The 25,078-nt window shown below is 43.2% G+C and overlaps 3 protein-coding genes across 13 annotated transcripts; all 3 read left to right on the forward strand.

The window, feature by feature from the left end:
• Positions 1-377: 377 nt before the first annotated feature.
• Positions 378-7,567, forward strand: nfyal (nuclear transcription factor Y, alpha, like). 9 transcript variants are annotated; one of them, XM_037270824.1, is made up of 10 exons: positions 378-505; positions 1,521-1,624; positions 2,543-2,629; positions 4,148-4,294; positions 4,363-4,518; positions 4,828-4,930; positions 5,431-5,597; positions 5,820-5,993; positions 6,073-6,183; positions 6,791-7,567. In XM_037270824.1, exons 2-10 carry the CDS (start codon positions 1,544-1,546, stop codon positions 6,854-6,856), a joined length of 1,092 nt encoding a protein of 363 aa, XP_037126719.1. In that variant the 5' UTR covers positions 378-505; positions 1,521-1,543; the 3' UTR covers positions 6,857-7,567. The 9 variants fall into 9 exon arrangements, with proteins under 9 accessions (XP_037126719.1, XP_037126746.1, XP_037126755.1 ...); XM_037270851.1 differs by having other exon boundaries at positions 5,431-5,579; XM_037270860.1 differs by having other exon boundaries at positions 4,363-4,494.
• Positions 7,568-8,234: 667 nt separating this feature from the next.
• ahcyl1 (adenosylhomocysteinase-like 1) lies at positions 8,235-19,425 on the forward strand. 2 transcript variants are annotated; one of them, XM_037270760.1, is made up of 17 exons: positions 8,235-8,667; positions 13,380-13,494; positions 13,608-13,751; positions 14,288-14,388; positions 14,459-14,561; positions 14,758-14,852; positions 14,919-15,025; positions 15,317-15,433; positions 15,508-15,571; positions 15,956-16,044; positions 16,273-16,343; positions 16,747-16,841; positions 16,924-17,022; positions 17,114-17,182; positions 17,477-17,555; positions 18,299-18,419; positions 18,507-19,425. In XM_037270760.1, the coding sequence occupies exons 1-17, from the start codon at positions 8,473-8,475 to the stop codon at positions 18,511-18,513; spliced, it is 1,671 nt and encodes a 556-aa protein (XP_037126655.1). In that variant the 5' UTR covers positions 8,235-8,472; the 3' UTR covers positions 18,514-19,425. The 2 variants fall into 2 exon arrangements, with proteins under 2 accessions (XP_037126655.1, XP_037126664.1); XM_037270769.1 differs by lacking the exon at positions 8,235-8,667 and adding an exon at positions 11,652-11,759.
• Positions 19,426-19,746: 321 nt separating this feature from the next.
• pgm2l1 (phosphoglucomutase 2-like 1) lies at positions 19,747-24,971 on the forward strand. 2 transcript variants are annotated; one of them, XR_005100285.1, is made up of 12 exons: positions 19,747-19,985; positions 21,055-21,222; positions 21,300-21,406; positions 21,723-21,807; positions 21,881-22,161; positions 22,662-22,854; positions 22,919-23,197; positions 23,303-23,396; positions 23,459-23,588; positions 23,692-23,881; positions 24,018-24,195; positions 24,630-24,704. XR_005100285.1 is itself a non-coding variant. In XM_037270745.1 (12 exons), exons 1-12 carry the CDS (start codon positions 19,875-19,877, stop codon positions 24,730-24,732), a joined length of 1,875 nt encoding a protein of 624 aa, XP_037126640.1. In that variant the 5' UTR covers positions 19,748-19,874; the 3' UTR covers positions 24,733-24,971. The 2 variants fall into 2 exon arrangements, 1 of the variants encoding a protein (XP_037126640.1); XM_037270745.1 differs by having other exon boundaries at positions 19,748-19,985; positions 24,062-24,195; positions 24,630-24,971.
• Positions 24,972-25,078: the final 107 nt, after the last annotated feature.

Below are 25,078 nucleotides of genomic sequence, written 5' to 3' on the forward strand. Positions count from 1 at the left end.
CGCGAGGAAGAGGCGATGGTTATGCACCCAAATATCTGCCTTATTAACAAAATAATGTAAAAGAGTATTGAAGTATCTACGGCAACACTTCTTAGACCATAACACATTCCATCTTGGAGTGTTTGTGGTTTATTGGGGCAGCAACGTTGTAATTTTATTTCCATTCATTTGAACGGCGAATGCTAATTTCAGATACGAATGAATGTGCTGAGTGAAAGTCAAACTCAAGTCGGCAAAAGTTTCATAACCATTGGAGTAAAGAGAATTCCCAACGCGACAGAAATGAATACTCTTGTGCGCCAGTTGCGACGTCTTCCGGGCGCTCAGGGCACTGCAAAAATCCCTCCCATTTTTCTCCTCCCTCCCATCTCCCTCCTCTCTCCCTCCCTCCCCCCGTGCGTGGTTGCTTCATTTGCGGCCATTTTGTTCGCTCACTTTGTTGATTGGGCTTTAGCAAGCTGTACTGGAGCCAATCAGAGGGAAACCGGACAGCGGCGAGCACACGGTAAGGGAGAGCCGATTGAAGGCATTGGGTAACTGTCAGCACGGATTGGTTTGCCGCGGACCAACCAAATGACTAACCCGACAAAGTGCACAAAAATCGAATGACGGTCGTACGTTTTGGGGCCTGTGTCCAAATTCGCGGGACACGATCGTTTCGTGCTTCGGTCGGGTAAGCTAACTATTTAGCTTGCTAGTGCAAACAAAGGAACGGTGGGGAATGGCTTCGTTCGCCACCCTTGAACGACTTCCAGCCAAATATAGCGGACTAATGCAACTGACTTATAGTCCACCCTCGTGATCAAACTCCTTCAAATAGCTCGTCAACCAGGCCCCAATATTAGCGTTATTTACTCCCCCACCCCCTTGTTGAGTTAGCTAAGGCGCCATGTCGCCCCGCTATCAAAATAACGTGCAAAAATAAATAAATAATAATTTGCAAAATGACGAATTGGTACTGTTTTCTCTTTTTATAAGAATCTCCTAGGTATGCACACGTTTTCCGTTTGTTTTGACTTGGACATGTTTTGGCCAAATTGTGGAAATATATTTATAATTTTACTGTAACAAAGCCACATTTTCCCCCCCTTGTTTTGGAAATCTATAGTTTGACTTCAGTGACTACCCATCTGTAAATAAAACTATATATTATTAATTTCCTACTGTTGGCTAAATGGCATCTGCAGGTACTCAGATATGGATACATTACTCAGAGACCTAATTTGTATGAAAACCTTTGGGTATTGTTCTGCTACCATGTATTAATTTCTGTTTCAATTGACTGTTTTCACTGTCATTGTGGTTATCCCATTGCCATATTCGAAGCGCTTTGTTACTGCTGCAGCTGTTATGAAATGTGCTATATTAATAAAGTCTTATTTTATTGTATCATAAGCTCGTATCGCCCACTGCCCATGTGTATAATAAATCAAAAGTGCCAAAAATGAAATGCAATTAATAATCCTGTGGCTGAGTTAAATACTGTTCGATCTCCCTGACTGTGTGCGTTTCTGTTGAAGAACGGCTTGTTGGTTAAGCGGCTATGGAGCAGTACACGGCTGCCACCACGGCGACTGGAGAGCAGATTGTAGTGCAGACTGCCAATGGACAGATCCAACAGCAGGTGAGTTATCTATTGCTCTTGTCTCTAGGGGAGCTCTCACACCACCACAACACAACATTTAATGTTTGACATCCCAACCACATGTACTGGGAAAACGTGCAGAATGGGAGCCTCGTGATTTGATTATGAAACATATGTGATCATGGAGCTGAAATTGATTTCAAAGAAGCAAACATGCTTTTATCCTTGTCATTTGTCTTGTATGTCAACTTTTAGCAATTAGAAATCCCACTTTGTTTAGATGTTTGACTATTATATATTTGGTTATGAATGTTTAATACACTGTTGTGTTTTTTTCTGGGTGAGTTTAAAATATTCTAATGTCTTTGAATGGGCCTTGCATTTGCTGCTGACAGTCATATCATTGTTGCTGTTATGATACTTTCTGTTTTAAAGATGAACCCTATCAGGTGGAGTATATTACAAGCGATAAGAGAAATAGTCTAGTCTGACTTGATGGCTTGATACAGTTATTGCACGTGAAGGTTATGCCACCAAATATTATGTTATTCACTTGAAGTTCATTTAACAATATCAGTTCCAATACTTTTGGCGACTTGAAAAGCAGATCACTTAAAAAAAAGTTGCACTTCTAAACTTTGTTCTTACATTCATTTTTGGATCTGAAATCCAAATGGCTTCGGTATACAACTAAAAACAATGCATGAAACTTCACCCAAGTATAAAATAGAACATTTTCAATGTTAACACAATGCACACAAAACTGTTGCAGATCCAGCTATGGATATTTTGTATCCATTGTCATCCTTTCTTAAAAGTGTTGTGAAAAGCAAAATAGACTCCAGATTGTCCTTTTTTGGGGGGCCGTTCCAACTTGAAGACAGCTCTACTGTGTTGTTTTAAAAAAAAAAAAAAAAAAAAAAAAAATGAAGTTGCCTTGTGGTGACTTGCCCGCAGGCCCAGGGCACAGTGACCGCTGTGCAGCTGCAAACGGAGGCGCCCGTGGTGACAGCCTCGGGCCAGCAGGTGCAGACACTCCAGGTAGTGGTGTCTTGGCCACCCTGTGTCGGTGGCATATGACTCCATATTTGCTGTTTGGGATCTTATGACCATAATAATAAATACATCCGGAAGTTTAAGGGTCCTATTTTTAGTCAGCTGGCGCCTATAACGTCATTGCCGTAACGTCACAAGTCGAGTCTAGCGTGTTTGGGGCCGTGTCGTGTAAAAACGGGTGTGTCGTCATTTTTTGTATTTTGAGTCTGGTCAGAGTCAGACAGCGGCATGCACCAATTGGTGAAGAGCAGAGAAAAAAATATTTTCTTTTGAAAAATTAATGCCTTCGGGGCCATCCGCTGCTGGGGTTTCATTTTAAACTAACACTCCTGAATAAATGTATCGTCTCTCCCGCCCCCATTTTGAATGTTATGAGGATCGACTTCTACCCCCAAAGAGTGACGTGAATGAATCCCTTGCATGTTCTTTAAAGAAAACACCTACAAAAAGGTCGTAATGCTTATTTTCAATTCAAAAATATTCGGGCCTGAGCGTTAAGATTTTATGATACTAATTCTGAGAAAAATCGTAAAAATAATCGTCGACTTTTCTTTTTTGCCAATAAAAAGGTTAGCCATAAAATGTTCGGGTTTTTTTATGATATGAGCTAAAATTGGTCTAAAATGCCATGCAGCAAATTTGGAGCCCGATGCGTTTGCATACAACAGTCGGGGCAGATTGCTTGTATTTTCATGAAGCATCTGACCCACGGCATGCGTCTCCCAGCTGTCTGAATTCACTGCATGCTGCTCACTCAGCACAGCGTCTCATGTGGCGTTTTCCTGTGCTGTCACTTTGTGCCATGACTTGTTTTCTGATGTTGAAAACATCTACCAAGTGTTTTTGGTTCTACGTGATCTCAAGTGAATTGCATGAATTCATTGTCATAGTCCACACAGCAGGAACTTTCATTGAGTTTTTCACTTTTTGTTTTCTAGTTGTAGTTCAAATGTTCTGAGTGGCAAGGTAGAGAGTTTATAAACACCAACTCGTACTGTATTCTGCTTGATTTGAATTACTGTGATCTGTAACGAGTGAGTGAAGTAAAATTATGTTTTGCACTTGCAGGTGAGCAAGGACAGTCTATCATAATTTTTTTCAACGTAGTGTTGATATTAATATCCATGATAGTTTTTCTCACTCATTGCTATGGGACATTTTTTTGTTTTTATCATTTCATCTGTATTTGCTACTAGCTTGTACACTCATTTTTTTATGTGTCTTTTGCCTGTCAAGTTATTGTTGCTCCTGAGTGTTTGCCAAACAGTCAACCCTCGCTATTGGCAGAGATGCACCGCAACTCGCAAAACATTTAGAAGTGTAGTCTCAGGTAAATTTCCATACAATTTTACAACCCTAGCTATGTTTGTCTGGAGGTGACGCAATTGGCGAGGGCTGACTGTACATCAAATAATTCTCAGGCTAGAAGACGAAAAGAGTCTGTCCTTCATGTGAAATCAGTAAAGCTTGCTGTGCTGCTGTGACAATGGTGGTCCTCACATGCAGGTGCAGGGGCAGCCTCTGATGGTCCAGGTGAGCGGCGGGCAGCTCATCACGTCATCCGGACAGCCCATCATGGTGCAGGCCATGTCAGGGGGCCAGGGTCAGACCATTATGCAGGTTCCTGTGTCTGGGGCTCAGGGATTGCAACAGGTTAGGCAAGGAACTCGCATGGGGATGTGCGTTTGCATTCTGTGTACTGATGTAGTGTGTGTTTGTAGATTCAATTGGTGCAGCCTGGCCAGATCCAGCTGCAAGGTGGTCAAACTCTGCAGCTCCAGGGTCAGCAGGGCCAGCCTCAGCAGATCATCATCCAGCAACCCCAGACGGCCATCACCGCTGGACAGAACCAGGTGTTAAATATTGGCCAACAAAGTGTAAGAGATTTATGACACATTTTTACCACTAACTTTTGGCATTCTTGTATTAACATTCCGGTAAGGATCAAGAATTACAGTATACTTACATGCCACTTAGAAAATTCTGGTTGAAATCACTAAAGTCAAAAGTCAAGTAAAATGTATTTATATAGACTCAAAAGAACTTCACATGCTAGTCTAGATTCAAACCGAGTACCTTAGTTCTATGAATCTGTGAGGAAACATTGCTTACCATTTGTCCAGTGTGTTGCATAAAATCCAATCTATAAAAAGGGATAAAATCTATTAAATGTATTTTCCCTGCAGGGTCAGCAGATCAGTGTGCAAGGTCAACAAGTGGCTCAGACAGCTGATGGACAGACTATTGTCTACCAGCCAGTCAATGCAGATGGAACTGTGCTACAGCAGGGTAAACAGAGGCACATAACAGACACTAGCCAATCGTAGTGCAATTTTTTAAAAATGCTTTTCTGTAAATTATGGGGATACTACTTGGTGTTGTGTTACTGGTACATATATCTCTGTTTCATCTTCATACTTCACAATGGCTCTTCTGATTAAATGTAGTGGCACACTATGTCAGCACCAGATGAAAATAGATTACGTCTCATGTAAACAGGTGACTTGGGGAATTCACTAGGCCATAAAAAACACACACATGCACAGTAGTTTGTAAAAACAGTTTGTCTTTACATTCTTGTTTATTCATTTTTAGTCAAATACTTTTTGGGTGACTCTCGTAACCATAAAAACTGTTTTGGGGGGGCTGGATTAATTATCGACATTCCAACACCTAATGGGGAATATTGATTCGATATACAGCTCCGCGTAAATTGAGATACAAAAAGGTTAATTCTTTATATGCCCTCTGCTTGTAAGTTTTCTAAAAGGAGGGTGTGTGTTTGTTAGGAATGATCACAATTCCCGCCGCCAGCTTGGCGGGTGCCCAGATAGTACAGGCAGGAGGTGCCAACACCAACACCACCAATAGCCAAGGCACTGTGACCGTCACCCTGCCCGTCTCTGGCAACATGGTCAATGCAGGTGGAATGGTCATGGTAAGACCCAATGTTGAGGTACCCAGCATCTTATTGCGTTTGTGTTTGTTATCAATTAATCATAAACACTGCTTGGAGGTGTAATTTTTTTTTTTTTTGCTTCCCCAATCTAAATAAGTCAATCGATGCGTTAGGACCAAAATGAAGTACTGCAACATTTTCTGAATTGAAGAATATAATTGTACCCTTAGTACCCTTAGAAGAATATAATTGAACCCTTCTTTTAACGTTCTTGACCAGATGGTGCCCGGAGGTGGCACAGTGCCCACAATGCAACGGATTCCTCTGCCAGGCGCCGAGATGCTGGAGGAGGAGCCCCTCTATGTGAACGCCAAGCAGTACCACCGCATCCTAAAGCGAAGGCAGGCCCGCGCCAAGCTGGAGGCTGAGGGCAAGATCCCCAAAGAGAGGAGGGTAAGGCTCATTTGTCATGCTGGTTGGACGGCGTCGGTTGGATTTTCTATCCAATGCAAGCTCTTGTTTTTACTCTCAGAAATACCTGCACGAGTCTCGCCACCGTCACGCTATGCAGCGTAAACGAGGCGACGGAGGGCGGTTCTTCTCACCCAAGGAAAAGGAAGAAATGGCCTTGGCATTGGCACAGGTAAGAAGCTTGACGGGCCTTCCAGCCTTTTGGTTTTTACAGCGTCGAAGCTGGGGTCAATCATGGTTGACTGCGTGAATGAATGCGTGCTTGTGATTTGGGTGCCGGTCAATCACAGCGTGTCTACGGTAGACCTTTTCACCATGACGTTACACGTATTTCTGGATGCCAGCAGATGAACAAACCCTGCATGTCCTTTGACCAAGGCAGGGCAATTGATTATTCTCGTCACCTTATCTACTGCCATAAATTATATTGTGCAGATTTAGATTTAAGGGGACTGATGTGCTCATTTGACACTTAAATGGAAGATCTGATGTAACTTGCAAACTAGTTTTCTAAATTATTCAAAGACATCACAATCAAAACATTTTATACACCAATGGCACTTGAGTAAAAGTACTAGTACCTTACTTAACAGAGCTCAAACCTTTGCCAGAACGGCAACTACACGACCGGTGTCAGTCAAACCAAAAAAATATATATTTCGTAACCATAAGTGGCTGATGTTATTTTTATTGCATAACGTCATCGTCTAAGGGTGTGGGGGGCCTTGTTTCTATTTTGGTCTCCTTGTGCTATAAATAACCAATGTTTCTCTTCACAGCAACAGCAGGAAGTGGCACAGGCGGCAGCCGACGAGACGGTGGCTCAGATGATCAGAGTGTCGTAGCATGAGTCAGGTTGACCCTTCATCCTGTTTACCAGCTCGTCTTATTTGTCACTCTGAGCTACCGGCTAACAGGCCAGCAGCAGTAGCTGCCCTCTTTTCTGGAACTTCTCATTCTCCTTTTGTGCGTGCGTGTGTAGTTGAAAAAAAATATCCTTCTTCTGGATAAATATTTCGCACTGCAATATTCTCCCTGACAAAAGTTGTGGCTACACCGTCTAATCGTTTGTAAAACTATTGTTTTAAGTTGAAATGCTTTCTTTGGCCAAACACTTAGCACCTACTATTTATTTCCCACCCACACTAAGTCATGGTTACACCAAGTCTACTTCGTTCAATGCTGATAATGAATGAGTCAGGACGTTTAACTGGTACAGCCTTTTTGGGGGGGAGGGTGTTTGAACTTGTTAATGCATGTTCTGATTTTCCTTTGTTTTGAGTCTTACCCCGCCCCCCCCACCCCCAAAAAACATTTGTGAAAATATTGTATATTAATCATGTTTCCCTCCCCTACTGTATGTTAGCTTGCCAGCTTTTTGGGACATTGTATACAATGTTGTCAGGATTTTTGTTTATAGGGAAAACGTTCTATCCACACGTGTTTGACTTGTATATTTTTATTCATTAAATGAAGCAATGTTGTCTTTTTTACATAAACAGTTTATAAAAAACAATTGATTGAATGCCTATTTAATTAAACAGCAGTCAGTCACATGTGGTTCCTTGTACTGTTGTTGTGCAAAATCTTTTACAGGTGCTATTTTTGGCTTTTTTCTTAAAGACGCATTAGCCTATTTTCTGTATTATGTTTGCAGTTGTGATTATTCGACTTGAAGTTCACAATCACCTCTGGTTCACGATCACTGTGGTGAGGGCACTAAGGTCAGTAGAATTACGGGACTTTTGTTTTGGGGAACTGATGCAAAAATACAATCTACAACTGTCACAGTAACTCGCGTTCAAAGCAACTCCCAGTCAAACAATAAGAGTTTAAAAGAGTTATAATTAGTTCCGAATTTTGTTGAATTAAGGCCCCAACGCAGAGCCGATGGAGGCGGCTGCAGCGAGTGCTCACCCCCACACTTCGCAGAAGCTCAGGTGGTCCGGCCGTTTCACAATTGACCAATCATGGCGTAGAAGGCGGGACTATTACCGGTCTTCATAGGGGCGGGGGGGATTTTAATAGTTTAACATCGATTGTGTAACCATGGAAACACAATGTACGACTGTCGCACAAATACAATTGTACAAAGTCGGGCAATAACAGCATTATTGTCGTTAGTTTGACTGCCCCGCTTTCCTCCGCAGAGCCGATGGAGCCAAACACCCCCACCCATCCCGTGCCGAGAGCTCAGGTGACCCACTCGCTCCCTCTCATCGCCCCCTTCCTCCCCGCGGAGATCAGCCTGCCTGCGCACCGATGCGATCGCAGCCTCCACTCGAACCGAGGAAGTGTCATCAAACAAAGTCGCTAAGACACAAAACAGCTTAATATTAACCAACAAAGTTAAATTGTTATTTTGAGGTGGGCCCACACGACCGCGCTTCTTCCTCCTTTCGGTGACCTCATCAGCTCAGCCCCTGCTCCCCGAAACGGGACACCATACTCGGCAGATGAGATGAGCGACTCGACGGCGTCCGACGGAATGGTGGAGGTCAAACAAGGCACCAAGTACGTCAAGGAGACCGAGAACGTGGCGGAGAAATACTCGGCCTTGACTGTGAGCAAGAACAGCAGCGACGTGAACATGAACGTCGGGGAGATGCCCTCTGCCGCCTTCACCGCCGTCCCTACACTCAAGTCCGTCAAAAAGGTAAGGACGCTGCGACCTGACATCAGCCAGGGAGGAGGAGGCGCCGCCGCCGCCGCATCATGAGGGGGGCAGACCGTATCCTGGCCGGGTTGATACTGCCGCAGTAGAGTTATATGATGCTAACATCATATGGGGAGCTACGAGGAACCCGTGGAAAGATTGGTTGCACGTTTGGGGCTGGGGGTTCGTGTTTGCGTGTTCTCCCTACGTGGGGGGTGTCCTCCCACACTTCAAAAACGCGTTAGCCTGTTAGCTTCGTTAAAGAACACCTTGTTCACAAGTGTGACCGTGAGCGGCAAGGCTTTTTGGTGACGACTAGGACTGAACGATTTTTAAAATATATTTTTTCCACCTTGATTGCGATTAATATGCAAATATTTTTCAAGTTCTTCTCATATATATTTTTTTTAACAAACACAAGCAATAAATTACTCTATATACACACACGTACATTATTACTCTATATCTATATACAATACTTTGTTTTTTCTCTATTATGTTTCTGGTGAAATAAATACATGACCCATTAATTAATTTGAAAGGATGAATAAATTAATCTCTATTGTGATGAAATTTATTATACATGAATGTGATGCACCACACAACTTTCAAAATTCTACCAAGCAAACGTGGTGTAAACATAAGTCTGTAAATCATAAATTAGATCATAATAATTTAATTATATTATAGCAAGGAACATTACGGCAATACACACAATTTGCTTTTGCGAGCGACAAAATGATGCATGCGGTGGGCCAGATCTGGCAAACTGTGAGGCAGATGTGCTCAAGTCACCAATCATTCACTGTTCTGTCTAAACAGTGCTTTATTGGACTTATATGAGTTTTTACAACTGAAATGTGTGGCAAGATGCCAACTCAAATGACTCTAGCTCCTGACATCACTTACTTGGCCACCCTCCTTGAAGGGACACCAATACTATTGTACTGCCGCGTGGCATTTCAATTCATTCCAATAGGAAAAATGTTAGATTACAAGCCTGGTGTCGAACGTAATAAACTTTGTAAATCAAAATTTATACAAATAAAAAAACAACTAAAAATAAATATAGGAACAAATAAGAAAGGGGAAAAAAGATGAGGCCAGCAGATATTTTTTCTAAATATTAACAAGTCAATTTGAGCTGCAGTATTAACAGTAGGGTTTTCAATTGATGGTGCATGAACAAATATTGTCATTCCGAGCAGGGTATGTTGTCTAACGGCTCCATGAGATGAAGACAAAAGGTCACTGACTCTCTCTGTCTCTCTCTCTCTCTCTCTCTCTCTCTCTCTCTCTCTCTCTCTCTCTCTCTCTCTCTCTGTCTGTCTCTCTCTCTCTGTCTCTCTCTCTCTCTCTCTCTCTCTCTCTCTCTGTCTGTCTCTCTCTCTCTCTCTCTCTCTCTCTCTCTCTCTCTCTCTCTCGCACGCACGCACGCACGCACGCACGCACACACACAAACACAACACAAAGTTGGACAACTTGATTAAAACATTGGTTAAAAACACCCCAGTTTCATTGCTGTTGGCTTTACAGTACTTGGTCGGTATCAGACAGCGTTTTGTGGAAAGGCCTTGAAATATACAAAAATAGTCAAATAAGTCCCCTTGAAGCATATGTACTCGCACATTCATTGTTTTTCTCCAGGCAGCGGGTGCCGGTTCAGTTGGACTTGAGCCTCTGGTGTGTATTCATAACAAAATGCTTTGTTGTCATAAGCTCTCTGCAGCATTCCAAACATCCAATATGTTTTTCTATCGGAACACAGTCCACATGTTGTTCTTATTGCCTGGCAGGTGAGCAGAACATGTTATCCTAATGGTTCTCAAACTGGGGTCCTCGGAGCCTCATGGGTCTCCAAGTTACCGCTTGGAGGAATGCAAAATAATTTGCAATAAATGATTACAGTCTAGTACCAGTACCAATAAAGCAGACAAACCAAATACTCCTCCCTATCTCAGATTTTATGCCGATTACAAGTTCGGATATGCTTGTGTCGTATCATCAGAGGTGCTGTTTTGTGCATCGTGACTCCAAAGCATCAAGGCTTTTATTTGAAGACCTGGACAAATGGACAATGTGTTGATGTAAGACCGTCTGTTGGATGACATCTGGCTTAGTAAGTCGCTAACACGGCCCGACAGAAGGACCAAGCCGAGCCAGCTTAAGTCTGCCACTTACGCAGTAGTGATCACTAAGAGTTTTTCTTCAGTTAGAAGTTGTAAGCCACCGCTTGTTTGTTTTATAAAGACAAGGGCCAAGTCAATAAATTGTGGTTATACACATTATGCGGCCAATTTCTATGATTTCGGATCTCTGTCGTCGCCACATTGCAAGCTGTAAAAATAGCAATTACTACTTACCTCCTATTAGCCATTTGAGGGCTTTCTCTGATTTGATTCACTGACAACGATGCTTTTATTTCTTTAAGCAAAAGTAATGAATTAAGGAAGCGAAGGAGAAGGAAATAAAGAAGGAAGATGGAATGGGAGGAAGGAAGAAGGAAGGAAACAGAAGAGCAAGACAAAATGAATGAAACAAGGGGACAGAAGAAAGGAAGAAAGAAAAAGGTGGAAAAAAGGTCAACAGAAAGTAGGAAATCAGGAAAATAGGAGACAAAAGAAATCAGGAAATAAATAGGGAATTAGAAAGAACGGCGAAGGAATAAAGGCAAAACAAAAGGGATGAAAGGAGTAAGAGGTGAAGGAAAAAAGGAATCAATTGATCAAATAAGGAAGCGTGGAAGGGATGATTGAAAAAAGAAATGAAAGAAGAAGGGAGGAAGAAACAAAAAAGGGTGACAAAATGCTCTTTCCCTCGCTCTCCCCCGCTTATTCCTTCCCTCTGTCTCACCGTTGCTGTCTCTCTTTCTTTATCTCTGTCTCTCTCTTTACCTCTCTGTCTTTACCGCTCCCTGTGTCCGCCTCTTTCCCTTGGCCATTGGAAATAAGGATGACAGGTGAAGGGTGCCTCCCACCCAGCTTTTCTGGGAGGGTTTCCCCGAGTTAGTATCACTGGCTCCACCAGGTGTTGAAATGTCACACGGAGGACGCAGAGGCAGGGAACAGGCAGTGATGGCGCACAGAGAAAGGGTGAGTGACCTCTAACAACCCAAATTCATCAAACACATTTTATCCCCAAGACGCAGACTTGATTTGTTCTCACATAGTTCTGGCAGATCGAAACATAAACATGGAACCTACTACCAAAAGATAGATTCGACTGTCTTCTTTCATCAGAAAATGTATTTCTACCATTTGTCATTCTTGAGGCAGCAGAATATTGCTAAATTTAACTGAAAGTTTTGTTTCTGGGGAAAAACTGAGAGTTTTGTTATAATATTGATTTCAAATTAAACTTCAACTTTGACACCAATATTTATTTGCTTATATGACAACTTAAATATATAAACAATACTTTCCTCTCATAAAACAAACGAAACAAATTATGGAAAAGCAATTATGATGGCAAAAACAGTGTCTTTCCAAGTATCAAATTATATACAATTTTAACATTTACCAAAAATGGATGAACATTGTGCTATTCAGGTGCACATTATGTACATTTACCAACTGCTGCTGAATCCATTAGACATGGAAATATGTACATTATCCTAAAAACACTTTTTCTCACACACACACACACACACACACACGAGACATTTTCCGCATTACCGACTTGCATTTACATTTGTTTGTTCTTAGTTGCACGGCTACTTATTTATCTCCGCTAACTCAGTGCTTTTAGCTTCAGTGTGCAAGATGTAAAGTACATACAAGTGGCAAAAACAATTAGTAATCTTGAAGTTGAAGGACATTACTAAAAGCATGAGGGAAATTTGTGCTTACCTCTTGACTTTGGGATTGAGAGGGACGTTTCTCCGCCACTGTCTGCCCATCTCGGGAAGAAATTCTTCATTTACAGTTGGGATCAAGCGTTACAAAAACAATTCGTTGCGAATCTCACCTGCTCAGTGGGATACGGACTGTTTCCACTCATTAAGTCCCCAGTTGGAGTCTATCAAAATATGAAAATTCACCCAAAATGGCTCCTTCAAACCAAAATGGTAGACTTCCGTGTCACTTTCAAGCATAGGTCCTCAAGACTTTTTGATGCGTCCTGTTATGATAGACACATCCGCACAATTCCTTGTCAATGGGGTTCAAAAGCTGATTTTTTTTTTAAACTTTCTAGTGAGAACTACTGATAGAACTCAGAATTGGGTCCCATTTGAGCAAATTTCCCTGAAAGAGTTTGTCAAAGTACAAGCCCTTGTCACTGATGTGCTCCCGGATTTATGCGTGTTGTGTCAACTCCACTGACCTGCATGTTGGTTTTTAGTGCAAACACATTCTATGGACATCGAAAATAAAGAGGAAATTTGACAGCATTCCACAGTGAATGAAAAGAGTTGAAGAAAGTCATCGCTCAAATCCTCTGGATATGTCCGCAAGCGAACAGGCTTATCCTTGCAAATGTTTTAAGAATTAAAAGGCTCAACAAACAATCTGGAGGTTTGTATTCATTTGCCGTAATACTGTTTTTTGGTTCACTTTCAAGACAAATTCTCAATAGCTGTGAGAACAAAAACAGGATATGGAACTGACACTCTATGACTGGCTATGAACAAAACCTCTTGGAGACCATTGGAGTCTATTGTGAAAAAGTAAATTGGCAATTTTGTTGTGTTTTTTTCTCTCTCTCCCCTGTAGATCCAGTTTGCCAATGCAGAGGATAAACAGGAGTTCAGCAAATACCCGACCAAAGCTGGCCGCCGCTCCCTCTCTCGCTCCATCTCGCAGTCGTCCACAGACAGCTACAGCTCAGGTACCGTTTCAACTTAGCAACTTTGCATCGCTCCTCTTCCATATCTGTAGTGTTAAGGTATGGCGCATGTGCTATTTATGACTTGGCTGCTTCTTGTTTTCTTCTTTTGTTAGCTGCGTCCTACACTGACAGCTCTGATGATGAAACATCCCCAAGAGACAAAGCTCAGGTCAACACTCAGGGCAGCAGCGACTTCTGCGTGAAGAACATCAAACAGGCCGAATTTGGCCGCCGTGAGATTGAAATTGCCGAACAAGGTACTTTTGGCAATTATTGCTCTTTTTTTTAAAGAATGGTGTGATTGCAAAGGACAAAAATGATTGAAAAGAATACGATCAATTAAAACGTGTGCTGGTGGAGTGATGAGCTCATTTCCGTCACGATTGGTTTGAATGTTGGTTCTGGCCTTCCTGTGTGCCCTTTGTATTCTGTTTTCCACTGGGTACTTTGATTCCTTGTTAAGATTAATCAGCTGATGTATTAGCTTCAAAATAGGGACCTGGGGGGGGCTGATTTTTCTTTCTGTATTCAAGTCAGGTTTATTTATATAGCCCTGAATCACAAGCAGTCTCAAAGGGCTTCACATATACAAAACAAATTGACAATTATTCTCAAAGCATCCCCTGATCTTATACATATTAAAGTTGAACAAATACTACTATTCGCCAAAGTATCTTAAAAAAAATCTTCTGGCTGTAATTGTAATGTCTTTACATCAGCACGAGAAATTTTTTTTTTTCATTCGTTAGATATTTTTTAAATTATTGGGCCCATTATTTTTTGCTTCCTCCAGATATGTCGGCCCTCATTTCCCTGAGGAAGAGAGCGCAGGGTGAGAAGCCTCTGGCGGGGGCCAAAGTGGTGGGCTGTACCCACATCACGGCTCAGACGGCGGTAGGTCGCTGACTTTCTCGGCATCTTCGCCAGTGTGTTTGTAATTTGGTTTATCGTGATCGCCTGTCAGGTGCTGATCGAGACCCTGGTGGCTCTGGGGGCTCAGTGTCGCTGGACCGCATGCAACATCTACTCCACCCAGAACGAGGTGGCTGCTGCTCTGGCCGAGACAGGTGAGGCACCCGATGTTCAAGCAGATGTTCCCAGACTCCATCGGAAATGAACCCACACTTAGTATCATTAGTTTGACAAACACTTGGAGTTTATGGTACACATATCTGTGTGCTTGGAGCTTGACTATAATATTTTGGTGTGCTAAACCATCCAATGTCATTCGTCTTGATCCTCTTGGCACGTTACCTCCTGCAGGAGTGCCCGTGTTTGCCTGGAAGGGTGAGACCGAGGATGACTTCTGGTGGTGCATCGACCGCTGCGTCAACATGGAGGGCTGGCAAGCCAATATGGTACCGCGTGGTATGGTGTGGCTTGGTGCAGCGAGGAGACCTTCAAGTCTCATTGTTATTTTCCAGATTTTGGACGATGGCGGAGACTTGACACACTGGGTTTACAAGAAGTACCCCAGCGTGTTCAAGAAAGTGCGGGGCATCGTTGAGGAGAGCGTCACCGGTGTTCATCGGTGAGAATAGAAGTGAACATCATTTGAAATTTTAATGGCTCAAACACCTATTGTGAAGGTTGCCACTTCGCACGATCATGTCAGACCACTTGCGTAGTTGTTTATTCCCACTACTTGTGAACAAGCCAGCAAACTGAGCCTCTGAAATGGCTAACGCTTGCATTTATAAATGTATTGTTTTTAACTTTTATGAAATGGGTCGTGACTTCTAGGAAGATGGGGCTCATAGAGTGACAACATTTGGAAGGAGAACCACTGCTGTAGATTTTTCATTGTGTGGCCACGTTGCAGACTCTACCAACTGTCCAAAGCCGGCAAGCTGTGTGTCCCGGCGATGAACGTGAATGACTCGGTCACCAAGCAGAAGTTTGACAACCTCTACTGCTGCCGTGAATCCATCCTGGATGGGTGAGTGTGAATGGACCGTCTGTCCGTCTAAATTCATTGTAATTCACTCTTTTTTTTTTTTTTTTTTTTTTTAGCTTGAAGAGAACCACGGACATCATGTTTGGCGGCAAACAAGTGGTGGTGTGCGGTTATGGAGAGGTGATTTATCATTAGGAAATGATTATAATGTGTTTTACAGATGCATCTCTGTTGCTACAGTTCTTTTAATTTGAATGATTATGACTTTCATAAATAAAATTCAGTACAGTGAACGGTAAAAAGGCACTATTCTAGGGGAATGGAGACCAAGCTGTTGCAGTCTAGAAATGACACCTCCTTTAAACGCTTTGTCTTTAGATTCTATAAAAGTGCGGCAAAGCACGTATGTCTAAGTGAGAATCGGCAACTAATACGTGCTTAACACTAAGATGCCACCGGATGGCGCCAAAGCAACCCTGTCATTGAATTTCACTTTTTGAATCGAACTACTGAAAAGTTTTCCACCATATCAAATGTCTTGAGATGCTTCTGTATGTGATGTAGGTGGGCAAAGGCTGCTGCACAGCTCTGAAAGCACTCGGAGCAATCGTGTGCATCACTGAGATCGACCCTATCTGCGCCCTGCAGGCGTGGTGAGTCCTGATTATTTTTCAAGTCTATTAGAGTTACTTTTGCTTTTTTGAGAAGTCGTTTCATTAGAGCTCGGAAAAGCTGCTATTTTGCTAACACTTACTGTGCTTTTGTAAACTAGCTGCTTTGCGTTCAAAGCCATGCTCTTAGTATAAGCCACTCATAAATCCTGGAATTACTGAGATTTTTTTCAAGTTGTTGAGAATGTTTGTGTAATCACACCCAATCAGCATGGACGGCTTCAGAGTGGTCAAACTGAGCGAGGTGATCCGGCAAATGGATGTGGTCATCACTTGCACTGGTAAGACGGCAGAAGAAGAAAAACAAGTTGTACAAAATGTTTTGGTAACTATTTTACCATCTTTTTATTTTGTGGGAGTCTCATTTTAACCTGTACACATTTTGTGGTACAGTCTGTAAAACTTGTTGGTTTTATTTACTAAACCTGATCCATTTTTCAGTAGTTTTAGTTTAATACCCACAACCTTTTGTTGGGGAGTAGATTGGGAAGTGTAGTTTACTTTACTTCAATGCGCAATATTTAGTTTTTTTTATATCTTGCACTCCAAACCAAAAACTAACAAACCAACTCAGAAAACTATTTAAAACCAACTGAATTTAAAAAAAAAAAACAATGTCAAAATGAAACAAAAATGAACCTTAATGAAAAATCCAAATCTATTATTAAATGTTTGGTCCCGAAGGCAACAAGAACGTTGTCACCAGAGAGCAACTGGATCGCATGAAGAACGGCTGCGTGGTGTGCAACATGGGCCACTCCAACACGGAGATTGACGTGGTAACAAACGATTACATGTCTGTCCTGCGTCGTCTTGTTGAAGACCTCCTCGCTGACTCTCTGATTGTCTCCGATCACGCAGGCCAGTCTACGCAGCCACGAGCTGACATGGGAGAGGGTCCGCTCGCAGGTGGACCACATCATCTGGCCTGATGGGAAGAGAGTTGTGCTGCTGGCTGAGGTGACAGACCTTTGGCAAAACTGCTTTTGAATGATTGCACTACTCATTGTGTTAGTGGTGGCCATCTTGGTTTGTTTGTGTTCTCTCTTAGGGTCGCCTGCTTAATCTGAGCTGCTCCACAGTGCCCACCTTTGTGTTGTCCATCACCGCGACCACTCAGGTCCGTCCCGGTGCGCCCGCTGTGCTTTCAAGTGTGCATACAATTATCATTTAAGTCCACGTTACAGCAACGGTGCCCTGCTGCGAAATGTGAAAATCTGTGCATCATTGACGCTCATATGATGTTTTGTACTGTTAGCACCTATAAATGACACAAGATAGCAGCCAGGCTTCCCTGTATAGTTTAATTACTGGGGCCAGTCATTTTTTTCCCCCCATGTCATGTTTCAGGCTCCCTACACAACACATTATGAGCACTCTCTCTCGCTCTCACATGTGATTTGTTTGCTTGCAGGCTCTGGCCTTAATTGAGCTGTTCAACGCTCCAGAGGGACGTTACAAGCAGGATGTGTATCTCCTGCCCAAGAAAATGGGTAAAGATCCACTTGTGTTTTCTCCACTTGACAAAGCAGAACATGGTGTACCCCATACAGTCTACATGGTGTTTTGCATACATGGGCAACGGATGGCCACATCTGGCTCACCAACAGTCACAGACCGGCCGTCACATTGACCACAAAGTCACAGTAAACGTAAAATATTCAGCTGTTTTATTTGCGAAATTGTGCGTTTATTTGATGTGCACGTGCGGATCCTAATTTAACCAATCCCAGGTAGCAAGCAAGAGCTTGCGTTTTCCGACTTTCCGATTCTTCTATTTTTCCAAAAAGACAAGCGAACATGACAACAGCGGTCCTAATAATAGCAGCACCATTCTCATTTCCTGCACGGTGGAGTGAAAAGGGCCAAGAGGATTTGGCCCGATAATAACATTAATGTACACATTCCTATCCTGTATGTTTTGGGTTTATTCTAAATCATCACTGTAAATCACTATAGATCACTCCCATTAATACTTCCCAGTTCCCACTTATCTGTATATTGTGGATTCCTGACAAGGAACAGTGAATGAGTTGGCGCTTGGTGCACAAAACAATGTCATTTAAACGACTGCTTATAATACTGTCAGAAAAAGTACATGCCGTGAACGCAAAAGTCAAGATAAAAGGTAAAAGAGGCCATGTAAACAAATCATAGTTTTTATACAAATAGAGTGAAATTGGATTTGACTATTGGGCATATCCCCCACTGTGACGATGTTCCTCTTTCCCTGCAGACGAGTACGTGGCCAGTTTGCATCTTCCCAACTTTGATGCTCACCTCACAGAGCTCTCTGACGAGCAGGCCAAGTATATGGGCCTCAACAAGAACGGCCCCTTCAAGCCCAACTATTACAGGTACCATGTATTCCTATATTGTACCCTACAGTATGTGGTGCTGATTTGATCTTACACGAGTGCAATCATGCTGTATTTTGTCTTCAGGTATTAATGGGAAGGTCTGCTGCTGTTTGGCTGAAATGAACAGAGATATCTATTTTATTTGATGAATTGCTACCAAATGGATGACTTATTGTACTTATGTATCCTAAATAGTACATCAGGCATAGCTTTAAAAACAAATTGTATAATCAGCCAGCATGTTTATTGTCGTGTCAAATATGTAAACAAAAGCGTAATTGCATGCACTGTTTGCAGCTATGGCGTTTTACTTATTTATTTTATATGAATACATAACCTCAAAGGTACTACCCACTCCCCCTTATTTAATGCAGCAAATTGATATGGAACTGTTCCAGATCAGTCCTCAATAAATCCAGAACATTTTACTCTAGGAACAACCGCAAGCTTAATGTTGATACATAATGGAATAGACAGGCTAATGAATAGCATCGATAGTTGCAGTGCTATAAATATGGAAGCAACGGATATTGGAAAACAAATGGTGGAGAAACCAAACTAAATCACAACAATTATCGGCATACATTCTTTATCCTCTAGGAATAGCTATGTACATCTAGATAAACAAACTGGGAACCAAACCTCCATCATCAGGTTTTAAATGAAAATTTTAAGGCTTATTGCATGTGGCAATGTTTTTATTTCTATATTATGCCAGTATGCTAGCCTGTAGGTCACATCTACATTTTTTTTTTTTGTCGCTATCTCCTGAATGAATTTGCTAGTCACTCGCTGATCATGTTAACTCTTTCTGAATTGCTACCATGTCTATGTTTGAATCGACCCGTTGAAAACATTGATTTGTCCTTTGTAACGTAATCTGAGATAGCATGTTTTGTGTCTAACATGATTGTCTGTTTGTTGTCACCGTGCATTCAGTCAGCAATAACACATTTGTCGGCAGAGAAGAGTGCATCTTCAAATAAAGCTGCATAAAAAGAGAGATTGAATGTTTATTTTAAACAAGGAGTACAAAATCACAATTGTTAAATAAATATTCTCCCTTTCATAAACATTGAGTACTGTTGGTCCAAAAAATAGTCAGAAGAAGTACTGTAACTATTTAAAGTTGATGCTTGCGCTTGACTTATTCTGGAATAACTCATTAGTAATATTTAAGCATTTGGCTGTTTCATAATCATTACTTTAACATCTTAAAACTGCACGTACTTGAAAATATTAAATTATGTTCAAGCCAAACGTTTCTGGTTTTCTCTTACTTTGAAAGCCATAGTCTTTTGTTTTGAAAGACAACCGGAAGCAGCGGTGACATAAAGGTACTTGACTACCCAACTTTTTTTGTGACGGGGCTCATCAGTCAGCTTCAACCTTAGCAATAGCATTAGCAGCAATACCACGGTAACGTCGTCTCAATGGCAGTTTCGAGTCAGCATGGGCGACGCTGAGCAGGGCGACGGAGCCGCGGAGGCCGAGCAGAGGCCACCGAGTAGCGGAGATGAAAAGGTGGACGAGGCGCTGCGGCGCTGGATGCGCTGGGACAAGGTGAGCTTTGACCTAAAAAAAAATCATCCGACCCGCCCGTCAATCACAGTGTACACTGCAGGGGTCTCAAACTCCAGTCCTCGGGGGCCGCATTCCTACATGTTTTCCAAGTTTCCCTCGTTAAACACACCTGATTCAATTATCAGGCTCCTGCAGAACGTGAGGATGAACTGATCATTTGAATCGGGTGTGTTTAACGAGGGAAACTTGGAAAACATGTAGGAATGCGGCCCCCGAGGACTGGAGTTTGAGACCCCTGGACTGTACAGTTTGAATGACTGCTCCTTTCGCTCTACTGACAAGCTTCATGAGTCACGTGTGCTGCATTGTTGACAAAAACAAAAAGGCGAGGAGAAAGTTGTCATGTGCTCCATCTAAAACTAAAACTAAATCGATAAAGCCAAATCACTTACCTGAACGTGCTCAATAAGAAGGTATGATTATTTTAATGACATTGATTAAACCAGTGCATCAAAACGGACGCATATGACAAATGGCGACTTATGAATGGACTGACTGAAGGTGTGCTGTGCAAACCTTCTCTGTGGAAGATTCTACATTTTGTCTTTGAAAGCACGCGAACCTTCTGGAAAGTTCCCGGAAATCAAGTCAAACCTCATAAGATAAATGGCGTGAACTCTGATGACCTTTAGTGTAAATGTCATCTGTAGCCTCACCCGTTACTTGAGACCACACACATATGACCCCCCCCCACACACACACACACAAACACACACAAACAAACACGCTCATAGACACTACACGACCTCTCCCACACGAATATAGTGAACATGATGACGACACATACACACCTTTACACAGAGGCAACCTGATCACATGCAGACAAGTCATATCCAGTTACAAATGCACACGGGTAACATGACGATGTACGCACACGCACATTTAAATAAGGGTGTACTGTGTAGTAGTTTTTGTAAATATTTTATTTTCATATTTAAACCAAACAAGGAAAGCACTGGTTGCCTAAGTGCCGCATTTTTGGTTGAGTTAAGTGACAAAAGGAATGCAGCTATGGTAAACATGTAAACTGCATGTATGTGTTTGTCAGAACGAGAGGACTCGGGCGCAAGCGGTTGCCTTGCTCGGGTCAGTGAGCGTATCTGAGCTGCAGCGCCGGTTCTGCTCCACATTGACTTTTGGCACAGCCGGACTGAGAGCGCCAATGGGAGCAGGGTTTAACCGCATTAATGACCTCACCGTCATCCAGTCCACACAGGTCAATATGTTTGTTTCTATAGTCTGCAATATGTATGTTTTTTTGTTTGTGTTTATGTTCATGTGTTTGTGTTGCAGGGGTTGTGCGCCTACCTGCTCAAGTGTGTTTCAGATGCAGAGCGCAGAGGCGTAGTGGTGGGGTTTGACACCAGGGGGCAGCCGGAGATCGGCTGCAGCAGTCAATGGTGATTACAACTGCAGTGCATGTTGCCGTAGAAGTATCACCGTTCATGTTGTTGAAACAGCATCTTTACTCCTGTGGTGAACAGCTTCTTTACTAGTTTAGGCATGGAAACGGCAAGTTTGTGTTGCCATGGAAATATCACTTTCACTGTGGCATAGTGCTATGGAAGCAACAGTTACTGCTCACTGTTGCCATAGAAACAGCATTGTTATGCCTAACTCACCCCGGGTGCGGAACAGCTGCCAACCACACACGCACAGCTGCCTGTGTCGCCGTGTTATCATTGAGGTGTCGGCGCATGTGCGTGTCGTTTTTAGGCTGGCGTCACTGACGGCGGCCGTGATGCTAAGCAGAGAGGTCAGGGTGCATCTCTTCTCCAGCTATGTGCCAACCCCGTACGTGGTAAGCAGACGTGACATTATTTTTTGTGGCAGGGATGATGTGTGTATGCATGACAACATGTTGCGTGTTGCAGCCCTTTGCCGTCAAGGAGCTGGGCGCGGCGGCGGGCGTGATGATCACTGCGTCTCACAATCCCAAAGAAGACAATGGCTACAAGGTGTACTGGTCTAACGGTGCTCAGGTGACGGCGCCTCACGACAGTGCCATCCTGGCGAGCGTGAAGGAGCATCAGGAGCCCTGGAGTGTTGCCTGCTGGGACGTCACGTTGGCACAGCGCAGCCCGCTGAGGAGTGACCCGCTGAGGCACGTGGACGCCGCCTTCATGTCCGCCGTCGCTAACCTTTGCTGGCACAGGTGAGAGGGGTTGTTAAGGAAAAGCACATTTCTTGTTGTTCTTATGGAAACGGTACATTTGATGTTGCGTATCTTGTCATGGAAATGGCACGTCTACTGTTGTTGCCAAGGTGACGTCACACTGTGTGTGTTGCCATGGCAATTTCACTTCTGTTGTCATAATCTCATTCAAAAGTGCATGTGTCACTATGCAAACCGTATTTATAGTTGTTGCTTTGAAAACTGCACATTTACTGTGGCACGTGTTGCAACAGAACAAGCACATGTACTTTGTTGCCATGGAAACAGCACATTGTGTTGCTATGAAAACAGCACATTTACTCGCATGTGTTGCAATGACAACTACATAGTTTCGTTGTTGCCATAGCAACATGACATTCACAGCAGTCTGTGTTGCTATGGAAATGGCATATTGGTGTCGTTGCGAAAACAACACATTTACAGTCTATTATGTTGCTGTGTGAGGGGAATGGTGTCAAGTGTCATGCACATGCATGCAGGGAGGTGAATTCCAGATGTCCCCTCAAGTTTGTGCACTCATCTTTCCACGGTGTTGCACACGACTTCGTACAACGAGCCTTTGCCACCTTCGGGTTCCATTCGCCGCCCATTGCAGTCCCCGAGCAGAAAGACCCCGATCCTCAATTTCCAACTGTGCACGTTCCCAACCCCGAGGAGGGTCACTCCGTCTTGGTAAGACACCAACTTTGTCTTCCTTTCCTTCCTCTTCTTCTTCTTCCTACCTTTTCATTTCCAGGAGCTGTCTTTCCGTCTGGCTGAACATGAGCACGCCTCCGTGGTCCTGGCCACCGATCCAGATGCCGATCGTCTGGCGGTGGCGGAGCTAAGCGACAGCGGTGAGTGGAAGGTTTTCTCGGGAAACGAGCTGGCGGCCTTGCTCGGGTGGTGGATGTTGTCGTCGTGGAAGAGCACGTGTGGCGACAGTGCCGACCTACGGGATGTCTACATGCTCACCACCGCCGTCTCCTCCAGGATCCTCCACGCACTCGCCCGCCAGGAAGGATTCCACGTGGAGGTGAATCTGGCGCCACGATGGCCACATACAGTATTGTACTATACTAAAAATACAGGAATAAGATAAAAAGAAAGAAAGTAAAATATATATATTTTTTGTCAACAGGAAACACTTCCCGGCTTCAAGTGGATCGGGAACAGAATTCAGGAGCTCACAGCAGAGGGAAAGACCGTCTTGTTCGCCTTCGAGGAGTCAATTGGTATTCGCCAACGCCATTCCGCCGCTGTCATCATGCCGGCCTGATGTATGACATGCACGCAGGCTTCCTGTGCAGCAGTCTGATTCCTGAGAAGGACGGAGTGAGCACAGCTGTCGTGGTAGCGGAGATGGCTGCCTACCTCCATGACAGGAAGCTCAGTCTCCAGCAGCAGCTGCTCAACATCTACCACATGTGAGGAGACACCTGCTTCATGTGTCGACATACATGAACTTCCTGCGTGCACTCACATCTCATTCCCGTATGCAATGGCCGTGTGTGAATTTTCTTTGCACAGGTACGGTTATCACATGTCGCGGACATCTTATGTCATCTGCAACGACGCCGTCACCATCCGCCGCATCTTTGCTCGCATCAGAGACTTTGATGGTAGCAGCTCGTATCCGGACGCCTGCGGCGGCGTACGCGTCGTCCACGTGAGAGATGTCAACACGGGATACGACAGCAGCCAGGCAGACAGCCGTTCGGTAGCACACCTCCTGACTCCCTGCTTTCCTCTCGTATAGCCCTTCCCCTTCTTGATTCCACTTTCTTTTCCCTTCTTCCAATTTCTTCTGCTTTCTTTCCTCTCTTTTTCTCCTCTTCCTTTCTCCATCCTTATAGTCGTCACACTTGCCGTTTAGTCTTTCCCTGTTTTCTCGGCTCAGGTACTTCCCGTGAGCAGAAGTGGTCACATGATCACATTCACGCTGGAGAACGGTGTCGTGGCCACGCTGAGGACGAGCGGCACCGAACCCAAAATCAAACTTTACACTGAACTGTGCGCCACGCCGGGAACCAGGTCATATGATTCTTATGTTTATTTATTTATTTTGTTAATCTGTCAACTAAACACGGATTCTGGATTTAAAAAGTTCATGGTTCCCCAAGTACAACCATATAGTTCAACATTACAGTACGGTAGCGTAATTTCCATCAAAATGAGGCGATGGTTTCATTCCACAAAAGTATATATAATATTAACATTAAGCAGTTTGAACATTAACAATGTGCTTGAATACACGTACAAGTTAAATACAACTGACCTGCACCTAAAACAATGGCACCGCATTTCGAAATAGAAAAACTATTTAAAGGCACTCTAACATTATGCACAGCTTGAAATTTATCACTATGCTTAACTAGTTAAATAATATCAAAATAATATCAAAGGATCAGTATGTGATCGTGTCACTAATCAGAGTGTGACATTGCTTCCTGTGGACTGCATTGCAGTGAGGTGTCTAACCTGGAGGTGGAGCTTCAGAAGGCGACTGAGGCGCTGCTGCGTGACTTCCTGGAGCCTGAAAAGAACAAATTAATTCGCCCTGCTGTCTAGCCGCACTCCCCTTCATAATGTCACTTCCTGTTCTGTTCCATTGACTACCTAAAGAATCAAATGGCAAAGCTTGAAGTTGTTACGGTTGAGGTGACAAATCCAAAGTGAATGTTTACATGCATGGAGATTGAAAAGATGGACGATAGCTTTATTTATTTTTCTAATGTTGCTGCTTCGGTTGTTCATGAACATTTCATGGTCTGCAATAAAACTGGCTTTAAAGTCAAAGACTAAAATAATGTTTGTACTTTTACGTCAGTAATTTTGTTTTAGTAGACAGCACAAATTTGGTTGCAAAACATTTTGTGGCAGAAGAGAGGAACACGTGAGAGGCCTGGTACTGAAC

The sequence above is a fragment of the Syngnathus acus genome, chromosome 2, assembly GCF_901709675.1.
Source record: "Syngnathus acus chromosome 2, fSynAcu1.2, whole genome shotgun sequence".
Lineage (NCBI taxonomy): Eukaryota > Metazoa > Chordata > Actinopteri > Syngnathiformes > Syngnathidae > Syngnathus > Syngnathus acus.